At 46.6% G+C, this 27,998-nt stretch overlaps 1 protein-coding gene across 2 annotated transcripts in view; it reads left to right on the forward strand.

The window, feature by feature from the left end:
• Positions 1-27,998, forward strand: part of TMEM87B (transmembrane protein 87B) — a 388,295-nt gene that overhangs the window by 133,379 nt on the left and 226,918 nt on the right. For both annotated transcript variants that reach the window (XM_085612119.1, XM_085612120.1), the window contains one exon: positions 9,870-9,960. In XM_085612119.1, the coding sequence (XP_085468245.1) occupies positions 9,870-9,960 (91 nt within the window). The remainder of the gene's footprint in view (positions 1-9,869; positions 9,961-27,998) is intronic.

A 27,998-nucleotide genomic window follows, 5' to 3' on the forward strand; every position in this document is an offset into this window, starting at 1 on the left:
GTGAACAGTTACAGGTGTGATATATGGAGGATGGCTGAGTGTGCAGACAGGTGAATCGCTGTGTAAGGGACACTGTCCCAGATGTGTGCACACTGCTCTCCGCAGAAGCTCACGTTCACTGAAGCCATCTTAGATGTGCTGCATTTTTAGGTCTCGACTACCGAAGGCTGCGCTTGCGCAGTCTCGCTCGTGAGATTTAATGACTTGGAGTAGTGGGGCTTTAACCCGCCCCTCTTCTCCATTGGCTGGCCTCTGAAATCCTGGTCAGCCATTGGAGAAGAGGTTTGTCTCTCCATACAAGCCCCGCCCTTTTGCGATTCGGGGGCGTGTTTTTTCGATTCTTTCTCTGGGCGTGTTTTTTTTCTCTCCTCCAGCCAATGGCAAGAGGAGAGAAAGAAAAACACGCCCCGAATCCTAAAACGACGCTGCGTTTCTCTGAGGCATTAACCTCGGAGAAAGGCAGTGGTGTGCTCGTCCTCTCCCCCTGCTCTCTCCTCCGCCCTGCACTCATCTACCGTCCGCTCTCTTCCTGACAGGCCCTCGAAGACCCACTCTTTACCCGCCCATGGTATCGTCCCTCCTCTTCCATGGTAACACTCTGTTCTATCATTCCGGTCGTCATATTCTTGCAGCGCTATGGCCGGTGTAAGTTTATTAGGAGATATGGCCCAGTTTGAACAAACCAAACTCTGAGTCGTTGCACGCAGCTATTTCCTCATTCGCTCCACTGATCCTATGGTTAGCCAAGGCCCTACCGCACTTTCCTTCTGTATTCCCCACAGAAGCACGCCGTTCCTTTGTGCTGATCTGGTTCCCCAGTTTGCTTTACGGCTTGCCTTCTCTTCTGGTGTTATTGCTTCACACTCGCCGTACCGGCGTTTTTACTTCCGCTACTTAGCAGGCAGTGCGTTAATTCCCCTTGTACGCGGGGTCCTCGAGAGAAGGACAGCGCTGGGGTCCTGCGGTGTGTGAGAGCTGAATGTTTACAGGAATTCAAAGGTAAACGTTCCCCGCTTCCTGACACGCGGAAGCGCAGGCACTTCTGCGTTAGACCTGGGCCTTTACTTACGGTGTTCCACCTACGTTTTATACCCATGAGTGCCCCGGCGGTCGGCAGCGAGCGATGCCACTTCTGCTGTGAGTACCAGCAAGTTGTGTTTCTGGAGGCTGCGAAACCTAAGAGGGTTATACCGTGAATGTAAACGTTGTTTAATAAAATAGTTCAAATTGCAATATTTGATAATCTGCAGGCATTGTTTATTTGATATTAACTGCAATTGTATCCACCGATAAAAGACTGACTCTGCCAAAGTTCCTGCCTCGGACTCCGAGTTTAGATCACGCAGTTGGTACCTTAGCGTTAACCAATTGCAACGACACCGTAATTGGCGGGTCGTGGGGTGGCAGTGTAGTATAATTCGGTTCACTGGTGCAGTTGTTTGTATACCGTTTGTATAGTAGATTGTCATTACTCTGCTTTCGTGCAGACCGCTGTTTGTGTACTTCGCACCAGCTGGGAGTCTGCTCATTCACTACTTTCAGGAGATGAGTGCCAGTCATTTTAGATAAAAGGGCTGACTATTCCGTACTAAAATGTATACAGTTATGCTTTGTAAGCAGAGGCCTTGGGGGAGGGAGTGTTTGGGGGGGCGGTGTTTGTGTATGTGTTTGTGTCTCCAATCTGTATTATGTCGCTTTTATTTTTTTCAAGCTCTTCGAGCCAGCGGGGTGCGGAGACGCCGGTATCCTAAAAACGGGCCCTGAAATGATAGCTATAGAATAATGTCATGAGCAATGCCAATAGCTCTAACTTTAACAATGCCGAGACCGTTGCATTGTAAATGCTTGTTGCCAAAGGTGGTTACGCCCTTCCACATCAGGCAGACCATCACTTTGCCTACCTTCTTTCCACCTCCGCATACTTCAAGGGAGGAATAGAGGCTCCACCGTCTGGACCCAAAACGTGCGCTTGCGTTCTATCTAAACCGTACACAGCAATTCAGGGTGGATGAACATCCTTTTGTTGGCTACGTGGTCGCCAAAAAAGGTTGGGCGGTGCACAAACGGACCATCTCTCGGTGGTTCATTCTGTGCATCAAAGCATATTACTCCTTGGCTAAAAAGGAGCCTCCTGTGGGGCTGTGTGCCCATTCTGCTAGGGCATCTGCAGCCACTACTGCCTTGGGACGTGGCGTCCCCTTGCAGGACATTTGTCAGGCAGCTACGTGGGCCTCGCTGCACACGTTTACCAGGCACTACTGCCTTGGCTGTCAAGTCCGAAGGGACGGCTTCTTTGGCCGTTCCGTGCTCTGTGACTTTCTAATGTAATCCTGTTTGCAGACCCACCACCGGGGTTGGTATTGCTGGGGTGTCTATTCTAAGGTAAGGAATCTATCACTACCTTGTCTCTTTCAGATGCACAAGTTACTACTTGTGTAACGATATATCTGTAAGAGACTTTAGTTAGTGATAGATTCCTTACCGCCTCACCCATCCTCCCCGTTGTGTGAACTGGTTACTAGGGTTAAGGTCATCTCTCTTAGGGCCCTAGTTTTTTGCACCAATGGTCCGTATCTTGCATGCTCTACGTTCCTGGCACGGAAAGTCGTGTACAGAACTGACGTCCGCGTGCATGGGTGGCGCCTAAGTACTCTCCGTGGCGTCATCTCGGCGCTTACGACGCCAGTGACAGACACGGAGCCGCACTACACCACCTACTGACGCGCAGGGGTACTGCTAAGGGATACTTTCCGGATCCAATCTGATGCCTGGGGAGATTCTAAGGTAAGGAATCTATCACTAACTAATGTCTCTTACAGATATATCGTTACGCAAGTATTAACTTGTGCTTTAATTCTTTCTTATTTCTACACAAGGCATCAACCCGGGGATTCTGCAGCAGATTAAAATTACCCCCAAGATAATTAACCCTCTTGAATCCATCAATACTGAGATAATTTGTTTGAGGGTGAATGTCATCGTCTGTTGGACCATAGTAATCGATAAAATGAATACGCTGGGAATCTAAATGCGCAACCACCCAAAGCCATTATCCCTCGCGATATACTTGATTACCCAATTAAGGGATCTATAAAAGAAAATAGCTACCCCCTACATAAAACCGCTGCTTATTGGGGGGAGGGGGGGGGAGCATGAGAACACCACAAGGGAATAAAGAATTTAGGAGCATTTGATTTTAAGTGGCTCTCTTGCCTAAAGATAATATCCAGGCTATACAACTTTAACAAGTGAAGCGCAGCCATTTACTTTAGTTGGTTACTTTACCCATTGATATTGCAAGAGATCACCTTCAAAGACCCAGCTATTCTCCCCTCACAATACAAGAAATTCTACCACTTTCTGTGACAAATGTTACAAACTGAACACTAATGCCGCAATTTTTTTACTTTAAGCCACCCTGAGTGCACCCCCTCCCCTACCCGAGACCTCCACCCCCCTCCCTCTAGGTGATCTAAGTAGACCCTGCCAAGGTGCCTGCAAAACCGCCCTTTCCCGCCTACTCCCATAAATCAAACCCCCTCTGTGAGCCCCCCAAAAAGGTGCCTTGATGTAGCACCCAGTAGTGCTTACATGAGCATACGGACGTATGCAGCCGAGGTGATTACTGCACTTAAAAACGCCTGGGTCACCGTCTTTAAGGGAAGCTTCAACTTTTTTAAATACTTCATCTTGCCCAACACCCATTTGCAGGAACACCTTGAGAGACGTTCTATCTTCATTTACTTTGTTTGTTATCTGACCAAGTTAAATGAGCAGTCAGAAATATCTGAACAAGTTGTTTCCGTAGCTCACCCACAAAAAAGTTTTTAGGCTTTTTTGTCTCATCTAAAACACTAGATGACCATGTTTTTCTATATGGTGTCGCATTTAACTCCTTTGCAGAAAGTCATTGGTTCCAGTCGTCCTTTTTACTAAACATGCACATTATCAAGGATAAGTACTGTTTGGAAGCTGCTGTCATTAATGGTCTTCTTTCTGTCCCTTCAGTGTCATTGTATCTTGCTCACAGCCAACCTCAGCTCTTGTCTCCAGGCTTCTTTTCTACTGGATACTCAACTGACTAACACCCTTAACTAAAGTTCTGACCTGAATACATAATTCAGCATATATGTAAACCTCTTGATGGGTCTCAACACAACTGAAATGCTAGTGTTGCAAAATCATATTTTCTAAAAATGGGCAGTAGCTTTCACCTCTTGTGGCTTATGGTAGACGCATAGGGCCCTATTATAATGTCGGGCAGAGTTTCCTCCGCCCGACATAGTCTCGGTATGGGACCGACCGACACCCTGTCGGGGCTCCCGACCGACTAATTAGGATGCGACCGAACACTGTTCGGTCGCATTCCTATACTTTACTATGGGAGCATGTATTCCGGCCCGAATACATGCTCCCATTCTAAAATAGGAGGTGCCGTTCATCCCTGCAGGTGCCCGCCATGGGGTGCAGGGATCAATAGGGGGGCACCGTAGGTGCCCCCTCAGCCTCCAACCAGAGGCCGTGCACCCATGGGGGTCTTGCTTGGGACCCACAAAGTCTAGTTCCGACAGCCTTTGTGTCAGAAAGGCCAGCACAGAAAGGCTGTCAAAATCCAGCATCGTAATCCCTCGGGTGGAAAGAGCCACCCTTAGGATTTCTGACAGCATTCCGACTGGCGGACGGGCTCTCTGAGTGTGTCAGAAGCCAGTCTGATTGACCGGTCAGATTCCTTTCCGACTGCCTCTGTTGTAATGAGGCACATAGAAAGGAATTCGACCGGCACATTACGATGCTGTAATCGGCCCCATAGTTTTCCCTGTACCTCAAGGTGTGATTGACGTTAAAAGATCCCTTTTATTTCCTAACCAAATATCCTTTGTCGTAAAATCATGATCTTTATACCACATTTCCTAAAGCAGTTCCTCAATAAAAAATCTGGAATGCAAACTAATTGCTTCCCCCCAGTAAGTTGGAGTCCTGCAGAAATCCTCACGCATGTGCCCAAAAATGTCGCTCCCAGTCACCAACTGTTTAATAAACACATTAAAGGACGGGTAATGCACAACCTTGTCTCAAAGCTCTTGTAAAACACTTGTCCTTAGCAAACCTATTTCCCTTATAAAACCAAGTGGCATTCCATTGAGTATACCTTTTTGGTATACGTTTTTGCATTTGTGACCAAATGACCCTCTTGGGGTGAGGTATAGTCTGTGCATGTACTCCATCAATTTGTATCAGATATTTGAAGATATTGTCTGCACTCCCCTATGTATCTTTTCCCATTCCCAGTGCGTAAGTGGGTCAAACATCCTTTCTCCCCATTTCTCCTGAATCCTAAGTGGCAGGATGGGAAGATCTCTCCTGTAATGTTCTGCTTGTGAGCAAGGCCATAAACAACAAGTATGCTGGGGCAAGGTGGACCTTTAGTGTTGAGTAATATAGCTATAGTCCTAACCCCCATGTCCGTGGGAGGTGTTGAGCGGAACGTCACTTGAACGTGAACTTTTATTGATTAGGATTGAAGGCCTTTACTGATAGCAGCGGTGGCTCCTCTGCTACGGCGGAGGAGCGTTGCCCGCCATGTTGTCATTATATTTTTCTTATTGAAGCCGGTGGCTCTCGGGCGGGGCTGGCCAGAGCAGGGAGGGACTGGTTTGCACTCCTTAAGTGCACATTACTGCTTAGGCGGCCCTGTGGGGCCGGCCAAACAGTCATACACACTTTGCATGTTCCACACCAGGCTGCATAACACAGCCTGGTGAGAAACATACAAAGCCTCCCAGTCCCTCTCTTAGCGGCGAACCACGGCACTCAGACCAATCACAACACTGCAGTGTTGTGATTGGCTTAGGGGAGCCTGGGTCCCTGGTGCTTTCTGCTGCTTCCTGCTGCCGTCCGAGTCAGAAAGGCGAGGACTGAGGAGAGACAACGGCTGGCCAGCCCAGGTAAGTGTTTAAAAAAAAAAAAGAAATGATTTCCCCTGCTCCCGTCTGTTAGCAGCCGCGACTGCCTAATAGATGGCATGCTTCATCATAAAGCTCCTCCTCGCATTGGATGTTTAACCAATGTGGGATGCAATCCTTATCAGGGGAGTACTTTCTGACCCTACGTCCTTTGAATGTGGAAGTAAGGTATCCAGCCAGAAATTGAAATGAATGCATAAAAGAAAAAAAGCCCCTACTAGTTGAAAAATGTTTTTTTTCCTTTCACTGGTGGTGAGGTTAAAAACAAGGATTGGCATAGCCAATAGGTCTCGCCTTGGGGGGACCTGCTGCATAACTAAATACTTATAAGGTCCCAAAGGCGAGACCTATTGGCTATGCCAATGCTTGTTTTATACTCTTGGAGCAGGAGCCGGTCCCACAGGCAGATCAGGGTGGAATGCAGTGGTTTCTTCCATCATTTTCGATCCATGCCCCCCACCGCATCAGGGAGCTTCCCTCTGTGAGACTCTAAGGCGTCGTAGGCGCCACCGATGTGGGAGTGACTGAGGGCCCAGTCAGAGAGAGAGGCACTGGCATAGCAACAATTTCATTGGTACAAGGGCAGAGAATATGAGGAGAGTGTCAGAGGGGAGAGGAATGGATTACTGAAACAGGGGCCGAGAGCATAGAGTTTGGAACAGGCACACTGGGGCAGTATCAGAAAGAGGGAATACAAGGGGAAGGGGTACTGAGATGCAGGGTGCACGGGAAAGCCTTAGACAATCGTAATTGTAGAATATCACAAACGTAGTGCAATTAAGGAATAGAACTCACAAATTTACTAAATAGGATTTAAAAGCTAATTCCATGGTCCTTGCAGTGCTCGGCGACCTACCCATCCCCACCTGGGAACGTGCAGAAATTAATTTGCCTTGTAATCAGGACTCCCAGAAGGCGCCTCCCTCCCTATCTGGGTTAAGTGTAACGTTAGCACCCCAGTCTGAAGTGTAAAAAAAAAAAGTATCTTTCAACAGTCGAGAACTATGCTCGCCTACGAAAGAAGGAAAAAAGATCTTATTAGAGGGCTATAGCACATGACCTGCACTCGAAAAACACAAGGATAGTTGGAAAACTGGCTAAGGATTTAATACAGTGGACAGAAATGCACATTTGCACATTAGATTGACGGACCTCACTGATAGCAGAGCACCATCAATTAATCAATAGACGGCAACAGTCATTCATAGAAATTGTAAGGGATGTGAACAAAGAAAACAGCCAGATAATGCATAATCCTGATTGTATTTACAAGATAAATGTAACAAGCAACAAGCCTGCGAGTGGTGCGCACGCACCACAGCGAGCGATCTGTCTTCAATTATCGCACCCGTGTCTGGGCACGATAATTCAAAACAGATGTGGCCTGTGCGCGTTACCGCACGCAATAGGCCGTGGGCGGAGCAAAGGTGGGACATGCGCCCGCCTTTGCCCAATTGCGTGCTGTCTTTGTTAAAAGACGCACGCAAAGGCCAATAGCCTGGGACAAAACCAAAAGCACACAAATGAGCGTGTGCGAGCGTATCTGAAAGAAACACGTTAGTTAGATTCCTCACCTTAGAATATCCCCAGGCGTCAGACTGGATCCGGAAGATTTTTCGTCAGCAATACCCCTTGCGTGTCGCTAGGCGTCGTCTGCGGCTCCGCGTCCGTCGTCGTGTGCCGGAATGACGTCGGAGTACTTAGACGCCGCCCTCGCGCGCTGACGTCAGTTCTTGTACATAGCTTTCCGCGCCAGGAACGCAGAGCCATGCAAAGACCGACACTGTGCCAAAAATAAAATCTAGGGGCCTGAAAAGGATAACCTTAACCCTAGATGTCAGTTCGCAGAACGGGGAGGATGGGTGGGTCGGTGAGGAATCTAACTAACTAATGTTTCTTACAGATACATCGTTACCGAAGGTAAGTAACTTGTTCATCTGAAAGAAACACGTTAGTTAGATTCCTCACCTTAGAATATATACCCAAGCAATACCATCCCCGGTGGTGGGTCTGCGAACCAAGATCGATGGAGGACAGAACGGCCAAAGAAGCCATCCCTCCGGACTTGGCTGTCAAGGCAATAATGCCTGGCAAACGTGTGTAGCGAAGCCCACGTTGCCGCCTGACAGATGTCCTGCAAAGGGACACCTCGTCCCAAAGCAGTAGTAGCCGCCGTGGCCCGAGTAGAATGGGCGCGCAGCCCAACAGGAGGGTCCATTTTTGCCAAAGAGTAACAAATTTTGATGTACAAAACGACCCACCGAGAGATGGTCCGTTTGTGCACCGCTTTCCCCTTCTTAGCACCCACGTATCCAACGAAAAGTTGGTCGTCCACCCGGAACTGCTTTGTGCGGTCCAAATAAAAGGAGAGCGCACGTTTTGGGTCCAGACTTCGTTACCGAAGGTAAGTAACTTGTTCGTTGAGTGAGATTTCTAAAGCCTTACATAAAGTCGAGCAGAGGAGCGCGTGAGCGCCGCGCTAGGCTCGACCTAAAAAGGGAAAATGCAGGGGAATAGTTGGACCCAGCTTGGTAGTCTGTATGTTTCAGTCTGCTTAAAAATGCCCTGAATCAGGTCAAGGGGCTTTCTTCAGGATCAAAACCCCTTTCTGCGAAGCTCTTGTAAATCACAACTACTAACTGGTGATATCTGTGACAATCTCTTCTGTTTTCTGGAAAGTCATTCACATATAAATGTACGATATACTAAACCAGGTAAATCCTTGTGTGGGTTAACTTAACATCTCATTGAACACTATCTAAATGGGCAGTGCTCCAGTTACATAGTATTAGGCTTTTTTTTTTACAATGGCAAAAGAAAACTGCACTTAAGTGCGTTGATTGCCAGCTTTGAGGTGACTACTAATACGGGTAAGCCCAGCTCCTAATTTAGAACAGTTTCTGTGGAATTGGGTAAGTTTATAGACAAAGCAGTTACATTTCGAAGTTCCACCATTCTGACCAATGTATGACACCTTATAATCTTTTCACGCTGAGAACCCCTCGATGGTAAAAGGGCAAACCCATATAATCAAAGGTGATAATTTACTCTTGTCTGATTAACAGAGGAGCAAAATCTAGCCCTCTGAGTTTCACATGACCCCAGGATCAGAATTGTGTGTATTTTGGCCTTGATCACAAACTTTTTCGCCATACAGTAAGCCTAAAAGTCTATCAAAAGGTGGCGTTTCCACCTATAGTAATATCCCTTTTGGTCACTTAAAAACTGACGGACAAATAATATTTTAGTCTTGAGTTGCACAATTTCAATCACTTGCTGCCATTAGAAAACTTTTAGATGCTCACCTTCTCGCTTCCTGCGTGCATAGGATGTTCGATTTGGTGCAGGTTTGCATTGTTTATCTTTTCTATTCATCTCCTGAGAAGGGCTATCTTAGACGAAAGACAGACTGCCAGTGTTTTTGTGCGCATCTCAGTCACTTTTATGAATCCGTTATTTGACAACCCTTCAAAGTAGTCCATCTCTAAAACAGTAAATTCTTCCACCTTAATTTTCCAACTTTGTGTTTGCCAGGCTCGTGATTGTCGCCTTAGACATGGATCCTTTTTTTCTTAACTGCCAATTTTTAATTGGTAAATTTTGTTTGTTGGATCCTCTTTCCTCTTCTGATTGGGGCTGAATTAATATATTTTATGAAGTTATAAATATTGTGGTCCCCTAAAGCCACACATTCTTCACTTCTTGGTACAGAGTACAGTGTGGGCTGTAGGGCTTTCAGAGAATGACCAGGGATTAAGAGATTTCAACCACAAGTTTGTGAAATAAACTAAGCCCATTACTGGTATAGCCATTAGCACTTCACACAGCATATGCAAATGAAGTGACATATTTGAATGTTCATTTTATGCCTGTTTTCTCACAGTTTTTAAATTTGTATCTTCACAGCTCGGTGTTGTTGCCAGAACGTGGCAGGATGGACCTTATGTTTTTCTGGTTTCTTTTAAGACGGAGCAGAAGGAAAACTGGAATCTGACTGGTACGTTGGGCAAAATGTACCAGGGGTATTACCCAGTTACTGCACACTTCATTGACCAGGCACACCTTGCATGTATTGAGAGATATATGTACAAAAATGTATTTTTCTTTGGGGACTTGTGTTCTAAACCACACAATTATGATCCTTTGCAGAAGCTAATAAATGATATTTGCAGTATTTAGATTTGCCATGCACTATCTTCCTTCTCCAGAGTCTCATAAACCTATTTTATCAACTCTCTAATTATTACTTTCCTGTATGCAGTACATCTCTCTTTCTATGCTAACGAGCTGGTTGCCATTTCAAGTCTTTATTTACATACCTTAATGACTTTCTATATTGCAAAGAAATGAAGGCTTGATTTTCAATTTATTGAATTTGACCACGGTTAATGATCTCGTCACACATTTTGACTGCCCATGTGCCTACCTGCTCAAAGGTGGCATATCAAACACATTCTTTGGGATTTGTGTTGATGGTTGTTAGAATTGGCTTTTTCAGCAGGTTCATGCCCAAATGTTTTGCTTTTTGACTCCCTGTTTTTGTTTATTCTAGGACTCTGGGCACTTTACTACTGTTAGTCAGTGCTAAAGTGCACATGCTCTCCATGTATGTTGTGTTTATGGATTGGTGTCTCCACAATTGGCTTATTTGATTTACTGCTAAGTCGCTAGTACTGTGTGTGTTCAGGGCCTGTAAATCAAATGCTACTGGTGGGCCAGATTGTGCTACCCACACAAGTAGCTTTTCAAAGAAGTCTCAGACTTGCCACTGCAGTGTCTGTGTGCAGTTTTTAACTGCTATGTCAACCTGGCAAGTGCTTGCCAGGCCCTTCCCTTTTCTTACATCTAAGTCACCCCTAAGGTAGGCCCAAGGTAGCCCGATGGGCCAGGTGCAGTGTATTTAAAAGATAGGACATGTAGTGGTGTATTTTTGCCTGTCCTAATAGTGAAATACTGTGTGTTTCGTTTTCACTGTTGAAAGGCCATCTCTCCCCTAGGTTAACATGGGAGCTGCTTGATAACACTTTACCAAGGTAGCTTGCCAGTGGGAGCTGATAGAAAAATGGAGTTTGGTATGCCTGGATTTAGAAAAACATCTTTTATAAGTAAAGATAATTTTTATATTCTGTGTTTGAAAATACCACTTTTAGGTATTTTCTTATCTAGCCGTCCTGTGTGCCTCTACCTATTGTGTATTCCCTGTCTGGGTTTGGATTGACAGGAGCAGGGGATGTGCATTCACTGTGGACTGACCTAAGGGGAGTTTGAGATGTGTGCTGCCTTTGCTGGTCGACTTATAGCCAGGCTGATTAGACCTGGCTGCATTTATAGCAGTGGGAGTAGTTGTCGCTTGCACCTGAATGGACTGTGGCTGCCTCTCACCTTCTGTGGTGAACCTTGCCTGAGCCAGTCTGAACTGTTTTATGTGTTCCAGAGGAACTTTGTTTGTACCAACTTTAAAGGAAAATGTGGTATAAATATTGGGTTCCTGACCTTAGAACTTTAGATTACTGCGGGATTAAGAAACCTGCCAGGAAGAAGAGCTGGAAGAGCTGTGAGGAGTGACTACCACTTTGCTTTGTGCTTTTGCTGGGTTGGCCTGCAGTTACTTTTTCGGTCTTGGGCAGGGAAAGGACTGGACTGTGCTTTCTGTATCCTAAGTATCTTCAAGGGCTTGATGTAGAGCTTGCCTCCTGTTGGAAGTCTCAGGGAAATCAAAGACATCAACATCTTCTCGATACCGGCTTCTGAACTAGATGGTTCAGCTGCCACAGAGGAGAAAAGGTAACCTGACGCCGTCAACGACGCCGCTACTGACTCTGTGACCTGAAGGCACCACAGTGGGCACCGCTGCTTCACTGATGCCCGTCCGCGCCCGTCAAAGCCCGTCGAAGACTGGACTGGGCCCCCCCTCTAACGCCTCAAGATGGGTAAGCGTAAGCTCATGGGGGACGCTGATAAAGGGGGTATAAAAACGAAAATACCTAGACAATCCCCCTCTATTATCTCCTATTTGACCTCTGCGGTGGGTGCCTTGAATAAAGAAATCGCTAATGCCGAAAAAGAACTAGGATTGGACACAGATGTTGTGCCCAGAGTCGGGCTGGCGGATCCGGAAGCGGCTCCTATCCCCTTTGGAACCCGAGGTAGTGATCATTGCCCCAGATTTACCTCAGGATGTTCCAGTACCTGTTATGGCCAACCTGGGTGACCAGACTAGCCCACAGAGACACCACAGCCCCTTGTGTCCAGGGGTCCCTAGGGTTGGGCCGTCTGATGTAAAACGGTCACAAAAGAAAAAACCAGTAAAGCGTGGCAAAGGCCCTAAGGCTGGTCCAATTAGTACTTTCCCAGGAATTGATGTTTCTATCCAGCAGTCCCTACGGCTCCTTATTGAGGATATTTTTAGCACAAGATTTGAATCCATGCTGTCCTCCATTGCAAAGGATATTATTGGCACTATGAACTGCTGTGTCGCTGACCCGAAAAAAAAGTGTGATCATTTACACTCTATTTTGGATTCCCGTTTAAAAGACAATCTCTGTCCGCCGTTTACTAACATTAGCGATGCGACACCAATAGTGACTGGACCAGTTACCAGAGGGTCTATTCAAACATGTGTCCCGTCGAATTCATTGGGGCCGGGTGGTCTTGTGAATTTGGAGGGTAGGATGGTCCCTTCCCCTATTATAAGGCAAAATGTAGCCATAGCCCCTCATGGTGCCGTTCCTATGCAACCTAGAGGTTTGGGTGCTGTACCAAGGGAGAGCCCTGTGTCATACAATAGTTCTATCTCTAACAACTGTAACAGGATTGATCTCCCCCCTGAAGCTACCCCTCTTGTTGCGGTCCTTGTCGGGGTTCCCTCCTTTGACCACACCGTTCAGGAATCTACAGATGGTTTGTTACGTAAAACAAGAAATTGGTGTAATCACTATTGTACGGGCCCGCATGATATTTCAGACCACATTATTCTGGCTAGACGATTGTCGTGGGTGGGCAACCAGCCTAAAAATATTGTAGGGGATTGCATAATTGTAAATTTTAACAAACCTGACATAGCAGGTTGTTTTGGGATACTTCTGCCCTTAATTCAGAAGGTATAAGGGCTGTACCATTGGGCTATTTCAACCCTCCCCCAAATCTGGGGGTGGCCTCTAGCAGGCCACATGCTAATATTAAGTTTTATCCACCCCAGTATTGGCATAGAAATAGATCGGGAGGAGTTGGTTCTCTTTCCTCTAATACTATAATTGCCCAGTCAGGGGGTGAGGAGGTGGGCTTACCACTGACTAATAGATTTTCTCCCTTAAACATGTTGGACTCAAATGATTGACTCTTTGAATCTGACACCATACTGCCTCTCTTTGTTTCCAATGATGTGGAGGGTCTAGGCCTCGAGAATAATAATTGCCTATCTGTTACACCCTGCACAATCAATATGGATCTAGATGTTATTTTGCCTCCTTCTGTTCCCAATGATTTGGAGGGATTAGGCATGGAGAGTAACAACTGCCCATTTGTTAGCCTTTGTCCAACTAATTTGGAAATAGACATTGGCGTGGTAAATGCCCCAATTTGTAGAGCTGTTAGCTGGAACATTGCGGGCCTAAGAAGTAAAAGAGATAATCCTGAGTGGCTAGCGTTTTTAAAATCTTTTGATATAATCGCCATCCAGGAATCTTGGGATAAGGAGGAGAATTTCTGGGTGGATGGTTTCAGTTCCTTTTTTCTCCCGGCTCAAGCCACTGTAGCCGGTAGAGCAAAAGGTGGGCTTTTGTTACTTTTATCTTTAAATCTACAGGGACCTATAAATAGGATTCATGTAGATTCTTTCAACTGCTTGGCAATTGAAATCTGCTCTACCTCTCAACCTAAGATACTTTTGGTGAACTTTTATAATTCTGGGGAAGTTAATTTTAGGCATCAACACTTGATTAATTTGAACTTGTTTTTAGAAAAATATAGGGCTTCGCAAACTACTGCGTTCTATGTCGTACTCGTGGGCGATTTTAATATTCATCTTTGCCAACAAAATTGCCTCATTGCCGATGATCTTGGCCATAATTATGCCTCATCGCCCCATTTTGAACACACTGGGGAGGGGGAGGCCTTAGAGTCCCTCCTGTCTGATGCTGACCTTTTTGAACCGGGCTTCGCTAATAAGCTTGAGCGGTGCCCGACTTTTAAATCCTATACTAAAGATACCATTATTGATTACATTTTTTTGTCTCCAGGGCTATTGGATAAAGTTGTTTTTTACAATGCAAGAGAATCGCCCTTTAGCGACCATAACCCTGTCCTTCTGGAACTCAATATATGTTGCAGCTCACGATCTAGTGACAAGACCCAAACTGCGCCTTGTTTCGTATCCACCTGTGACCAAGGGAGACGGCTTAGGTGGCCTAAGGTAATCCCGGATATCTTTTTTAACGAACTTCGCACGAAATGCGAGGGGCACTTTTCAATCTGCGATAACCCATTGAGTTCAAAAGATGAAATATTTAGAGCTTTCGAGGGTATTTGTAAACAAATTGCCAGTGATCTCACAGTCAAACATATCTCGAGACCGGCACATGGCCCTAAGTGGTTTGACAGCAATTGCTCTCTCGCCCATCGCCTATTAAACGAAGCGCTGAAAACAAAACCTCGAGATAGATCCCTGATAGCGGTCCTGCGCAAACAGTATAAGTTGGCAACTTATAAGCGGAAATCCGAGATTAAGGCTGAGGCGTGGCATGCGTTGCTATCAGTAGACGTCATCAGGGATAGCTCAAAATTTTGGGGGATTATCAATACTCCTTTTTTCTCCGGTTTGGATAATGAAACTCAGGACTGCCACATCACTGAGGCTCAATGGTTGTCTCATTTTGAGGCAATATATGCCTCTGCTGAGAATTTGGATCTCTGCCCTAGCGTCCCATTTGTTGAGCCACGAACTACACTTGTGTTCTGCGAAACAGATGTGAAGAAAGCTATAAGAGAAACTATCAGTGACAAGGCTCCTGGCCCTGATTTAGTCCCGGCTGATGTATTTAAATCAAACCCTAAATTTTGGGCGAAGATCCTGGCCAAAGTTTTTAACGTCTCTGGCTCCCTAGGGTTCCCAGTATCATGGTCCTGTTCTACAATTATTCCAATTTTTAAGAAAGGCCAGAGAGGGGACCCGCGGTGCTACAGACCTATATCCCGGATCGATTCTTCCGTGAAGATTTTAGGCAAAGTAATTTTAATGAAAATCTCTGACTGGGCGGTTGATAAGAACATTATTTCAGACCTACAATATGGCTTTAGAAAAAACAGAAGTACCATTGATCAGTGCCTTAACCTGTCATTATTAATCAACAAATATACTGTGGCGAAGGAAGGCTGTATTAGACTGGCTTTCATGGACTTATCCTCAGCTTTTGACCTGGTCAACAGGTCTAAGCTGTGGACCATTCTGTTAGAAAAAGGTCTTGATCCTCCCCTGGTGCACTTCTTGTCCGATCTTCACCAGGATCTTTTCGCCTCGGTCAGAATTTCACGGGATGGTAAATGTACAAGTTCTTTTAGATCTGCCCGTGGTGTTCGGCAAGGGTGTATTTTGGCACCAGTTCTTTTTACCCTCTATATTAATGACCTAGACAGATCACTCTTATCAGCAACCCCGGATATTCCGCGTGTAGGAGACTATTCCATCCCGGTTCTCCTATACGCGGATGACGCGGTTCTTATTGCCCCCACTGCAGTTGCTTTACAGCGGCTTCTGGATGCGTTTGGGGCCCTTATGAAATCGTTGGACCTAGTTGTGAATAACAGTAAGTCTCACATCTTGTCAATTGGTGGTAAAACAAGAAAACCTCACCCCTTTTTTTGTAATGGCCAAGAGGTGACCTCGGTCTCCTCTTTTACTTACTTAGGGGTAGTCTTCGATGAGAAGTTTTCTTGGATCCCGCAGCAGAAAATTAAAAAGAATTCTGTCACACGTTCTGCTATAGGACTTATGGGGTTTGCCAAACGCTTGGGGGCAAGACCAATTAAGAGCATATTGAAAATATGTAGCGCCAAGTGTGTCGCAATTGCAACTTACGGTTCCTCGATCTGGGGCTATAAGGATCAACCAAGCATCCAAATAGCCGAAAATAAATTTTTACGCAGTCTTTTATCAGTTCCACAATCAACACCAGTCTTTTCTATACACCAAGAACTTGGAATTGGTTACATTTCAGACACTTTGAGCCTAGCTCCGTTGCTTTGCTGGCTCAAAGTGTGGTTAAATTCTGAACTAACATTGAACCATAAAATCCTAAGTGACTGTGTACGTTTGGACAACTCTATAATAAAATTAAGTGGTTGACCTATGTTAAAAGCGGGCTAACTAAGCTGAGACGGCCTGAGTTATTTGAATCCCCCGAAAAGATACGGAAGGAGGATGTTATATGGGTAAAAAACAATTTCAAAAAGATATTGTCTGCAGAACGGGAGGTTACAGAGCTGCAGAAACCACTTGTAAGGGCTCACTTCCTAACAAAAACTAACCTCTGTATCGAACCCTACTTGATATTAGTTAATATCCCATACCATCGTTGGCTTTTAACTAGGTTTCGTTTTAATCTACTTGCATTCCTACTAGGCGATTTCCAGGAGTGGAGTAACCCAGAGTCTTCAATACCCTGCAAATGTGATAATTTTTCTACCCAGAATACCCTTCATTTTATGATGTTTTGTCCCTTTTATTCCACTATGCGGAATAAGTATTTAATTCCAATTTTGAAAGGGAAGGGCTTCATGCAGGTTAGACCAGCATTACTTTACCTGCAGTTACTAAGTACACCATGGGATATTTTTAACATTGCCAGCTTTCTGGTCTCAGCCACACGTTCTAAAAAGATGAGAAATAGACTTCCGCTATCTGACTGTCTAGATTTTTAAAGGTTATATTGTAATGTTAGTTTTGTACTTTTGTATGCTCGGCACATTGCACATAGTACTCTCCTTGGTCCTGCCTTTGCTTGACGCTTTGCACTCAGTATATCCTATGATTGTACTGTTTGATATGTTTGCACTTTAATCTGTATGCGACATTTGCACTATGCATTAAGCACTTTATGTATCATGTCATAGGTATTGTGCATAATTTCCCATAGAACTCGCTTATATCTTGTATATTTTATGATTAGAAATGCATTGTTTTTATCTTTGAAATTCTGTTTTAAACTGTTTAGTAATTCACCATGAGATGATAGATGATACCCTGTATTTTTATTTGTAATTGCACTATATGATTGTTTGAATTGTTTACTTTTATGACATTATAAAGTATCTGAACTGAACTGACTCCTGATCATCAACTGATGCCGCTGCCTGCACTGCGACCTGTGGGCCCTGTACACACTGCATTGCCCTGTCTCGCACCGCAGCCTATGGGTCTACCGACGACCGCGCTTCAGCAACGACATCGCTGCCTGCACCGTGTCCGGTCAGCACTGCAACGAGCACCGCCCCGCTTCACACCGCAGCCCTGGTCTCACCAATGCTGCTGGACGACCGTCACCGAGCCGCTGCCTGCACAGCGACCAGAGGGCAACGCACGTCGTACCACTCCTCTTCACTCCGCAGCCCTGATGCTGGCACTCCTGACATCAAACTCAAAGAGTTCAACCTGCAACAGGGCCCGACGACTACTTCACCGACTTTCGGAACCAACACCGCTCCTCTGGAGCTCACTGCAAGTTCCGACATCTCCATCTCCATAGGTACTGTTTTACGGGTCTCCCCAACACCGTAGCCGGCCCCGCAATGCCACGACTATCCAAAACTGTTGGATTTGTTTGTTCACGACTTCGTGCTAGCCCTGGACAGAGCTATCGACTTCAAGGAACTGTGTATAAAGTCTATGTTTGCTTTATTCTTATTTTGATCACTGTAGGTTGGATTTTTATCGTTTTGGTATTTTTTTACACAGATAAATATTATATATTTTTATAAAGCTGGATGTGCTAATGCTTTACTCACTGCCTCTGGAATAAGCCTGACTGCTCATGCCTAGCTACCAAGGGGTTTAGCAAGGGGTTATTTTAGATGTGTAATCCCCTTATACTGACTAGAGTGGCGGATTCAGCCTGGCTTAGGTGCAAACCCTAGCCAACCAGAAAACCAGTTTTTTTTTTTCTTTTTCTTTTTTTTTGAAAAACCTTTATTGACATTTCAATCAATAACAAGTATGGGCCTACAACCCCCCGGGGCCGGCCGCTAAGCAATCAGAGCAACAAAGATCAAGTGTGAACACAGGCAGCACCTCGGGGTGCAGAATCTTCATGCTAATATAGTCTGGCCAGTGAACAGCGCAGGTAGGACACCAGGATAAAAAGGGTTTTCATTTTATAATGAAAAAGACAGAAGGATCAGGTGCCGAACAATTTCCCAACAGCGATAAGAGGCAGGCAGAATAATGACATAAGCAATAATCAGCAATCTATTGGATCAATGGCGCAGACACAGGAAATTCAGGATGGGGAAGAATATCATGAGCAGTTGCGCCTGCAGTCCCCTGCCCGAAAGCCCAGGGAACACCCCGGAAATTGTGGCACACATGAAAAGGCGACGATTCACAACAAAGGAGGTGTACCACGCTGATCCCAGAAAAGAAAAAACAAGAAGAATCAGAGAAGAAAAAGGAGGCCATGGAAAAAGGAGATGAAAACTAAAGAACCCCTTCCCCCAACCCCCCACCCTGCACCTCTGCAGATGAGTACGGCCCCTCCCCCCAGCAGTGTGCCTGTCGCCCCGGAACCAGACCCGAAATATAGAAGAAACAGGGAAAAAAGGAGTAAGAAAAGAACCCCACCAGACGGGGGGGTAGAGAAAGTATTAATAAACTGGAGGAGGGCCTTCAAAACATACCCCCGGCTTCCCCCTCCCGCACGGTAAGTTTTCCCCAAAGCAAACAGTGAACAGCACAAAATCGACCATATCAAAGAAAGATGGGGAGCATTATGCACCGATTATGCTAATAGCTATACCATGAGAGCACGCAACCCCTGAGCCCGCCCGTCTACTAGATGACCACCCCTGAAGGATCAGCCTTATCCTTGACCACTCTTTGCAATTCTGCCCATGCCTACCCCTCGACCCAGCGCCATGTCCGATGTTCCAAGGTAAAGGAGTGTCCAAAAACGACCGGGAAGCGACACACACAGGTGGGGTGGAAGTCTCTGAGTACCAACACAGTCCACATCATGGAAGGACGGCCTTCCCAGTGCTGCCCCAGAGTCTGCACTGCACACAGGGTCCAGGAAGGCGGAAGCAGCCAAAGTAGACAACTGTTGCTTGAATTGTCCCTGGGTCACCGGAGGCCGTGCACGGAACCAGGCCACCACCTCCCGCTCAGGTCCAATACCTCCGGAACAGATCAGACCCACAGCCAGCCGATCACACTGTAGCATACTGTCCGGAGTGTCCAGCTGTGCACCAATCTCAGGGGTGGCCGCGACTTTGTCCTCCGGTGTGCAGTGTGGGAAGTCCCTGTGTACCTGAGGACAGGAAGGCCGCCACTGTCCCAACGCTGATGCCACACCATCGAGCTTACTCCCCAAGACCCCGACGCCATGAACCAGGGAGGAATGAAGGGCACCGAGGGCCTCGAGGAGGTCGCCGTACCCGAGCATAGCTCTCTGCGATCGCTCCGCCACACTCCCAAAAGTCACACACTCCCAATCCTGCTGTGACCCAGTGGACAGGATGGTAGGCTTCATCGCAACAAAATGGCCGTCGGGTAGGCCCGACCCGTATGGGGGCCGGGACCCAGGAACAAGCGCCTCGAGGCCCACGGCGCTGGAAACAGGGTCCGAGGGCAGGCAAAAATGTATCCGTTGCGTGGGCAAGGGCAACAGTCGTCCCCACCACGGACCAGTTCCCGCGAAAATCCGGGAGCTGCCTGCAAGAATCAGGGCGAGTTACGGGCGGCGTCCGGACAGCTCGCCGCCAAGGGCAGGGGCTATCACCGGGGAATCTGAGAGTTGCACCCCCGGGCAGGCACTCGGTCCGCTTCGCTTAGCGGCAGGAACGGCCACGGCGAAATGTAGGCCGAGGTTGGCACCGCTCCGGTGGACCGACTCCACCCAGTCACCACAGGCCGCTGTTGTTGAACTGCCACTCGGCCAAGGCGTCCACTCGAGGTCCAGGCTCCAGGGCTGCACGGGCCGCAAATTTAAAATGCACTTTTCTCAGGCGGTACCGCAGCCAGAAACCTCGGAGTCACACGATCGGTTGCCACTCTCATTCACAAACACGATCGCATCGCGCAGGCTGAGGATCTCATGCAGGATATCCGTGCGGGATGCGGAGGTTCACGGAGCCGGGAGTCTACGCTGCCGTCTCGGTCGCCATCTTCAGAAAACCAGTTTTTAACATTGTAGGAAAGTGCCCCTTTTTGCATAGTAAAGCCCCCCTACTTTTTGCCTACTGTTGATGCACTTTGACTGAGTGTGCCCTGGGTTCCTGCCAACCAGGTACCCAGAGTCTGTCATTTCCCAAAATTGTACTGTTGCAAAACACAATTGACAACTCACATTGCCACATGCAAGTTCCTTGTAAAAGGTACCATTGGTACCAAGCAAAATCAAAGGGGATGATGGACGGAGTGTTGAACAATGCAAGGACTCACTCACCCCCAGTTAGCTGAAGAGGGGTGAAACCCCGAAACCGGTCCTAGGATGCTTGTTTCCAGTCCAGGGAGGACCTGGCCTGGTAGTTTAGACTGGACTGTTCCCATTGGGCGCAGGGTCAAGACTGATTTGCAGATGGCTGGGTCCAAACTGGAATGGCATGGTGAGCACAAAAACGATGGATTTAGGCCCAGATCTCTGTACTGGGGTGAATTTATGACATTGTTCTGCATTCTGTCCATCAATAGTTCTTTTTACCATTAGTACCTAGGAAACTGTGACCAGGGAAGGCCTCTAAGGGCTGCAGCACTTTTTTGCCATCTTTAGAGGCCCTGTGCATGCATACATACATACATACATACATACATACATACATATATTCTCTCTCCCTCTCTCCCCCTCTCTCTCCCTCTCTCTCCCTCTCTCCCCCTCTCTCCCCCTCTCTCCCCCTCTCTCCCCCTCTCTCCCCCTCTCTCCCCCTCTCTCCCCCTCTCTCCCCCTCTCTCCCCCTCTCTCCCCCTCTCTCCCCCTCTCTCCCCCTCTCTCCCCCTCTCTCCCCCTCTCTCCCCCTCTCTCTCTCCCTCTCCCTCCTCCCCCCCCCCCCCTCCTTTGGTGCAGAGCAACGTGAAGAGTCGATATGGCACACATCCCTGTGTGCCATGCCTACCAACCACTGCCCTGGCATAGGTAAGCCACCCCTCTAGCTGGGTGCACTATACCAGTGGTGAGGGTACAGGCGCATGAGCCCTGTATCCCTACAGTCTTAAATCCATTCTTAGACATTGTAAGTGCAGTTAAACCATAACAAATATATGGTCTGGGAGTTTGTCATTACACACGCCACAGCCCCATAATGGCTTTACTGTAAACTGGAAAGTTTGGTATCAAACTTCTCAGCACATTAAACCCACACTGATGCCGGTTTGGGATTTAATAACAATTTGCACTCAGATGGCATCTTAGGAATGCCCCCTGAAAAATGACCTAACTCTAGTGTCCTGGCTGAGTGGCTGCTCGCCAGCTGCCACCACCAGACATGTTTCTGGACCCCTGGGTCGAGAGCCTGCTGCTCTTGGGGTCCTGAAACTAAGCACATCCTGGGTCGAGGTGCCAAGCCACCTACCCCAGGATGGGCTGGGTCCACTGAAGTGAAGCTTCAAAGGCTTGCTGCCTTTGTAAGCTGCCCCAGCCATTTGCTGCTGCCAGGAACTTGCCCCTGTTGTTCTGACCTCCACTTTGGGCGGGAGAATCGGCGGGAAAACCAAGTTAGGAGGAGAGGTGGGCCCACCTTTTCCAACCCCACCCCTCAGGTGGGGGATGTGAGATGAAACACAACTCTCAGTTCTCACAATCTTGAAGATGGGGGGGAGGGGCCAGCCAACCAGAGTGAGGCGTATGCCCACTCGACCCATTGGTCCCAACCTTTACCTACCGGAACCGCCCCTAAATTTAGTATTTAGGGGCAACCCTGAACCTTGCCTCCTCAGACCAGAAGAAACAAGAAGGACCGAAGAGCTGTGCTGAAAGAATAGTAGGACACCAGCTGACTCGGTCCCATCCCTACCAGCCTGTCCCGACCACAACCTGCTTCAGCGAAATCCTGGTGTGTCCAGCAGCCCCTCAGAACCTCGGAGGACCTGTCCTGCCTTCCCCAAGTCTCCCGTGCTCACCAACAGACTCTGGCACCATCCAAATCCGCAAGTCTGCACCCGACGCCCACCACCCAAGTTTGAGTGGCCCATCACCACAAGGAGGTTTCCCCAGCGATCCTAGCCTGGGATCTGGTGACCCCTGACCTGCCTCAAGTCTCCCGGCGACACCTGCAACCCCTTTCTGGAGGATCCCCGCATCTGGAGCCGGTAAGAAGAATCTGATGCCAAAAGACACTCCTGCACCCAACGCCCCACAGCCTTGGGTGGCCCAACAGATGGTGTCCCGGCATCCCAACTTACCTCTCTAACCGGTGGTCGCCTCGGGAAGGTCTTCGTGTATGATCCTGCAGAATCCCCCTTGAAAGTGACATGGTACCCGACAACCAAACAGCACCCTGCACCCGGCTGCCCTAGTGCCGCTGTGGGTGCACCTTGGGTGCCTAATTGAACCCCCCTTTTGCCCTGAGCTTTAGTCCAGAAGATTTGCTCCCACAACCTTGTGGCCTGCTCGGGAGCAGCCACCAACCGGAGGCCCACTATCCTCCGTTGAATAACATTGGGCCTCGGCACTCTGCACCAGGCCCCCTTAGTGCCAATGAGGGAGCTTTGAGAGTGCATCCTTGGCCCTGGGGAAACCCTTGTTCTAACCCTAGAAGCCCAACTCCCAAGACAAAGTAGTTACCTTGAAACCATGTGGAGTTGGAATTCTATGACAAAGCATGCAAGTGTGTTGTCATAACAAATTGCATTACTTGCCTTTATCCAGGAAATGTCCCAGTGTGGTATCTAGTTATACCACACTGAGTAAGAAAAGTAATCTGAAAAGTAACTAAAATAGTAATCCCAATAGTAACTGTAATACAGCAATTACAATAGTAACTGAAAAGTAATGTTCATTGTTGACTTACATGTAAACTAACCAATTGCATTCTACTGCATTTCACCTGCATTATTCTTGCAAAGTATTATTTCACTTAACTGCACCAGGCCTGGATTGGTGCTAGAAATAAAAGCAAACGAAAAATACTTTTATACAAACAAATTGGTCTGAGTTCAGTCTTTGAGAGTGTGACATTTCTTGACTGAGCGTGTACAATAAATGCTTAACACTACCCTCTGATAAAGCCTTACTGCTCTCCCACACTACCACAAATCGAGAGTAAGGTATGATCTACTTTCACCTCTGCCTACCTTTGGGGATCCACTGGACTCAGTGCACACTATACCTTACTTTGTTATAGTATTTTCAGAGCCAGCTTCCTACAAACGGTGGTTGACGCAAATAGTGTTCCAGTCTTTTAAAAAACAAAAAAAAATTAAAAAAACGTTTTCTTATTGAGGCAAAGATCTGTGTGTTAAGTCCCTCTGCTTCTCAAGGTCTTTATGGCTTGCTGCAGGCAGATTTTCCTGAGTTCAGCAAATCTTTCAGTTTTTTCAATTGTAACATCGACACAACAGCAGAAAATAATAAAATCTAAATTCTTCAGCACTGGATGTTGTCGATTCAGATGGTATTTGGAAATTTCTCCATGTCAAGCTGGGAATCCTCAGGTAAAAGAAGCATGTAATATGTTCTCTTAAAATGCAAAATCCATGCTTAGTGCCCATTAATCTAATTATTTTTGCTTTCTTCCTTTCCTACTTCCTGTAGTGACACCTTACTCTAACAGCTTTCTTCGGCACATTTGTTGGTGCATGGGGGCCCTCCTGGAGTGCTTCACTTTATCTTCTGACTTCTTTTGAGAATGTGTGTGTTACATAGACGGACTATTTCCTTACATACAACAGCAATGAGTGGAGTATCAGAAGCCTGCCTGCTGGCAATGATCGTCTTTTACTGACATACACTGTTGAGCACGCCCTTAAGGGAAAATGCTTATTGCATTGTCCTCCTGTTAATTGATGAGGCTTCAGATGCAGATACTCTCACTTTAAGAAAGTTTGTAGAAGGCTGAGCGACATACCATGCCAGAGGGACTTCCCTTGGCATCATGCAGTGTGCAGGTGCTGAGGGAAATATGGGAAGAGACTGTCGCAGCATTTACAACAAGACCAGAGAAGGGGCCATTATCCCAATATTTTTCTATTGTTTAGAGGCAGCATATAAGCAGGCATCTTGTACACTTTGCTGTTGATCTGTATTTGTTGATCTAAACCCTTGCGGTTGATCTAAATGCAAAGGTGCAGCAACAGGATTTCTGATGCTTGCAACTCATGGCTTGAACTGAATGATCTGACTAGCACATTGTTAACATTGCTGATCACTTATACATTATCCTCCCCTGCTTGTAGACACATTCTATCACAATGTAGACGTCTGTGCAGCTATATCAGAAAACATGGAATTGTGAGGGACATTGGCTCAGGCTACACATAAACTACATGCTGACTTCTCCGTGATCAGGCCAGCCCCAGAGTGTTTCCCTAGCTGTAACTATCCTTGCAGTTCTGACCTTGCCTATTCTAGCATTATAACAACAAAGTGCCACAATGTTGCTTTTCACGTGTGACCCTGGTGTGCAGATTGACCTTATTTTATATCCTGTCTCACCAGTAATGTGTCTCAGACCAAGTTCAGAGCATAATATTGTAATTGTCATGGTCCTTGCCGCATTCTGGTGCACTTCATTGGATTAGAGAATCTCCTTTCATTCCCCTAATGTTGCTTTTTCTCAGTTCTCTCCTCTTCCCATTGCAGCGTCTATACACGACTGAGACCAGGATTCAACTCTAAATCTACTCACAGGTCATGTGTAAAACTAACCACAGCATTAAGGAGAATACTAAGTGCATGGAACATATATGTGCTCCTGCTGGAACCCTGGATGAGGGAATTGTGCGGGTGTTGGTGATAGATGTGGATGAGCAGAAACTATCGATGAACTATACACAGACAATGGGTTCAATGTGGGTTATTGTCACTTCCTGGCCACAAAGTGTCAGACAGCAGCTAGAGTTGAGCTGGCCACTTGGCAGCACTGGCTCATCTGTGGTTGTAATCTCATATGGGGAGACATTGTACAGGTGGAAGCAGAGCATTTAAGGGCACACCGCCCCACGGTTTCCACAGAGGTGGAAAATGGCATTGAATTAGGAAGAAAAGAACAAATACAAAGAATTAGTTTTAAAATATAAAAATGCTTTTTTTTAGGTTAAATGTTCCTATGTTATGCTGAAGATGAGATCTGCTATTAATATTCTGAAGGAACTATTCAAAATGGTTTGCCATCTCGCATGCTCCCCCACCCCACCCCAACACAACAAACTCTGGAGAATTCCCAAGATTTTCGTGATAAGGTGGCTGAATTCATTAGGGAAAAGTTTATGAATATTTATTCTTGATTTCGAGAGCCTACTGGGAGACCAGCAGCCTCTTCTTTGCAAGGCAATAGTCAGCCTACTGACAGTCATTTAGTGAGATTCTCTCCCTTGCCGGCGGCGAAAATCAAAACCCTTTTGGGGCAAATAACTTCAGGGTTGCCGAACGACCCCAGTCTGTCCAAGGTACTGCAGTTGGCCCCTAAGCCAATTGCAGAAGCCTTTGAGAAGTTTATTCAAAGATCTTGGAGTCAGGAGTGTTCCCCCAATGTTAGTAGGTGGTTGTCATTCCCCTCAAGTAAAAGCTCAATGGGGATTCAGCTGAATTAAAAAAAAATATTTACCTGCTGCCGGCTCCAGCTAAAATCCTGGAGAATCACAATAACCAGTAGTTGGCTCAATTTCTCAGTGACCTTGAAACTTCTGGAACCTTCCCAAAATGGGTTTAGGAGGAACCATAGCACAGAATCTATGCTAGTGGCGGTAGCCAATTGGATTTGTCAGCAAGTTGACCAGGGAGGCGCAGCTATTTTGGTTATCCTCTATCTATCCGCATCCTTTGACACCGTATCACCTTCGGTGTTGGCGCATAGGCTGCGGCAGGGGACTGATAGATGCTGCCTTAAACCTGCTGGAGCCATTTCTAATGAACAGGAGTCCTACTGTCCGTTGTGGATATTTTAGAGCCAAATCTTTACAACTTTCCTGAGGAGTTCCGCAGGATTCTTCTCTCAGTCCATCATTATTTAACCAATATGTTGCCCCACCTGGCGAAGTTGGTGCATTCCTTCGGTTTCCAGGTGTCGTCTTATGCTGATGACACCCAAATCATCTTTCTCATCTCTGATGATTGGAAAGAGGTTGCAAACAGGTTCTGGTCTTCAGTGGCAAAAGTCAGTACTTGGATGAGTGAGAACTGGCTTAAAATGAACTGGGAGAAGATTGTGGTTTTTGGGGCAGAAAATTAAATCTGGACTGATAATTCATGGCCAGAAACCTGGGGTGCACTACCCGTTTAGGTGGCCTGGCTAAACATTTGGGGGTGATCTTTGATAAGTTCTTAACATTTAACACCCAGGTCAATAAAACTGAGTTCTTGTTTTTGGATCATTGAGACCTTAAAGATTCTCCCCTTTCTTCCTGAGTACCAAAGGGTGTCAGTGGTCATTGTGCTTATTACATCCTGCCTTGACTACTGTAATGCCCTCTATTTAAATGACAATCAGTACTCACTAAATAAGCCTCGGGTAATCCAAAGTGAAGCTGCCCAGCTGGTCTTGGGGCTGCCTAAACGTATCTCAGTGACGGAGGGCTTGAGCACTCTCCACTGGTTGCTAGTGAGACTACGGGTGTCTTTTAAAGCCCTGTGCCTAGTACATAAGGCTTTTCATCAACAGGGCTCATAATGTCTTAGGGATGCCTTTAATTGGTATGCTCCCAGCAAACTTTTGCGATCAGCAGGACAGAGAAAGGTCATAGTCCTGAGGTTTCAGAATGCGAGGTGGGGGGGGAATGAGCCTTCCCGGTGGGAGCTGCCAGGTTGTGGAACTCTCTCCCTGAAAAGATTAGGAGTCTGGAATCTCATGCCACTTTCTGCAAGCAGGTTAAAACCTGGTTATTTCTATAATTCTTTTGCCTAGGTGCCTCTGGCTTGTTTGTCTGCATTTTTCCTTTTAAGTTTGTCCCCCTTCCTTCTGGTGTCTTGTATTGTTACAGCTCTTTGATGCCTCTTGATTGGATTCTAATTTTGCAAAGCGCTGTATTTACCCTATGGTGTCTTGGCACTACCTGTAGTGTGAAGGGGGAGGCCAGCATTTAAAGTCTACAGAGGGAAGGTAATCTCTGTGTTTTTAGTGACTTTCTAAAAGCCATGAAGTTAGAAATATTCCTTAAGTGCATGGTCATGTTGAAGTTATAGTCCTCCTATCGAGTGGGTCGTGCCTGGGGTCGTGGTCAATGTCCGCTACAGGAGTGCAATCCAGGCCAGGAGACCGGAAACAGATGAGGCAAGTCAAGGTACAAACTGGGGTCCAGCATCCACACCAGCCTTCACAGGCTCCCCTGTAGACGGCAGATACTGGTAAAGGAATATAGAATTAAAATAACAGTAAAAACGTGAATAATAAAATTAATTTAAAACCTGAGTTAACCCTCTGAAATATGGCGCCCGAACCTCAGGAGCCAGACAACTCCCGAAATGGCACGGACTGTGCCTACAAGGAAAGTAAAAAAAACACGGGTTTTATTTCCTTTTATAAATTTCAAAATAAAAAAAATAATTCAAATGCACTGTGAGTCCAAGTCATCCCAGAAGTTAATAGTGGCTGGAACCAAACTCTGAGAGAGGCTGCACAGTACCATTTCATGCTGCCAGCTTTTTTGTGTTTTAGCACACCATAACGATAGAGGGGAGAGCG

Source organism: Triturus cristatus, chromosome 6 (genome assembly GCF_964204655.1).
Source record: "Triturus cristatus chromosome 6, aTriCri1.1, whole genome shotgun sequence".
Lineage (NCBI taxonomy): Eukaryota > Metazoa > Chordata > Amphibia > Caudata > Salamandridae > Triturus > Triturus cristatus.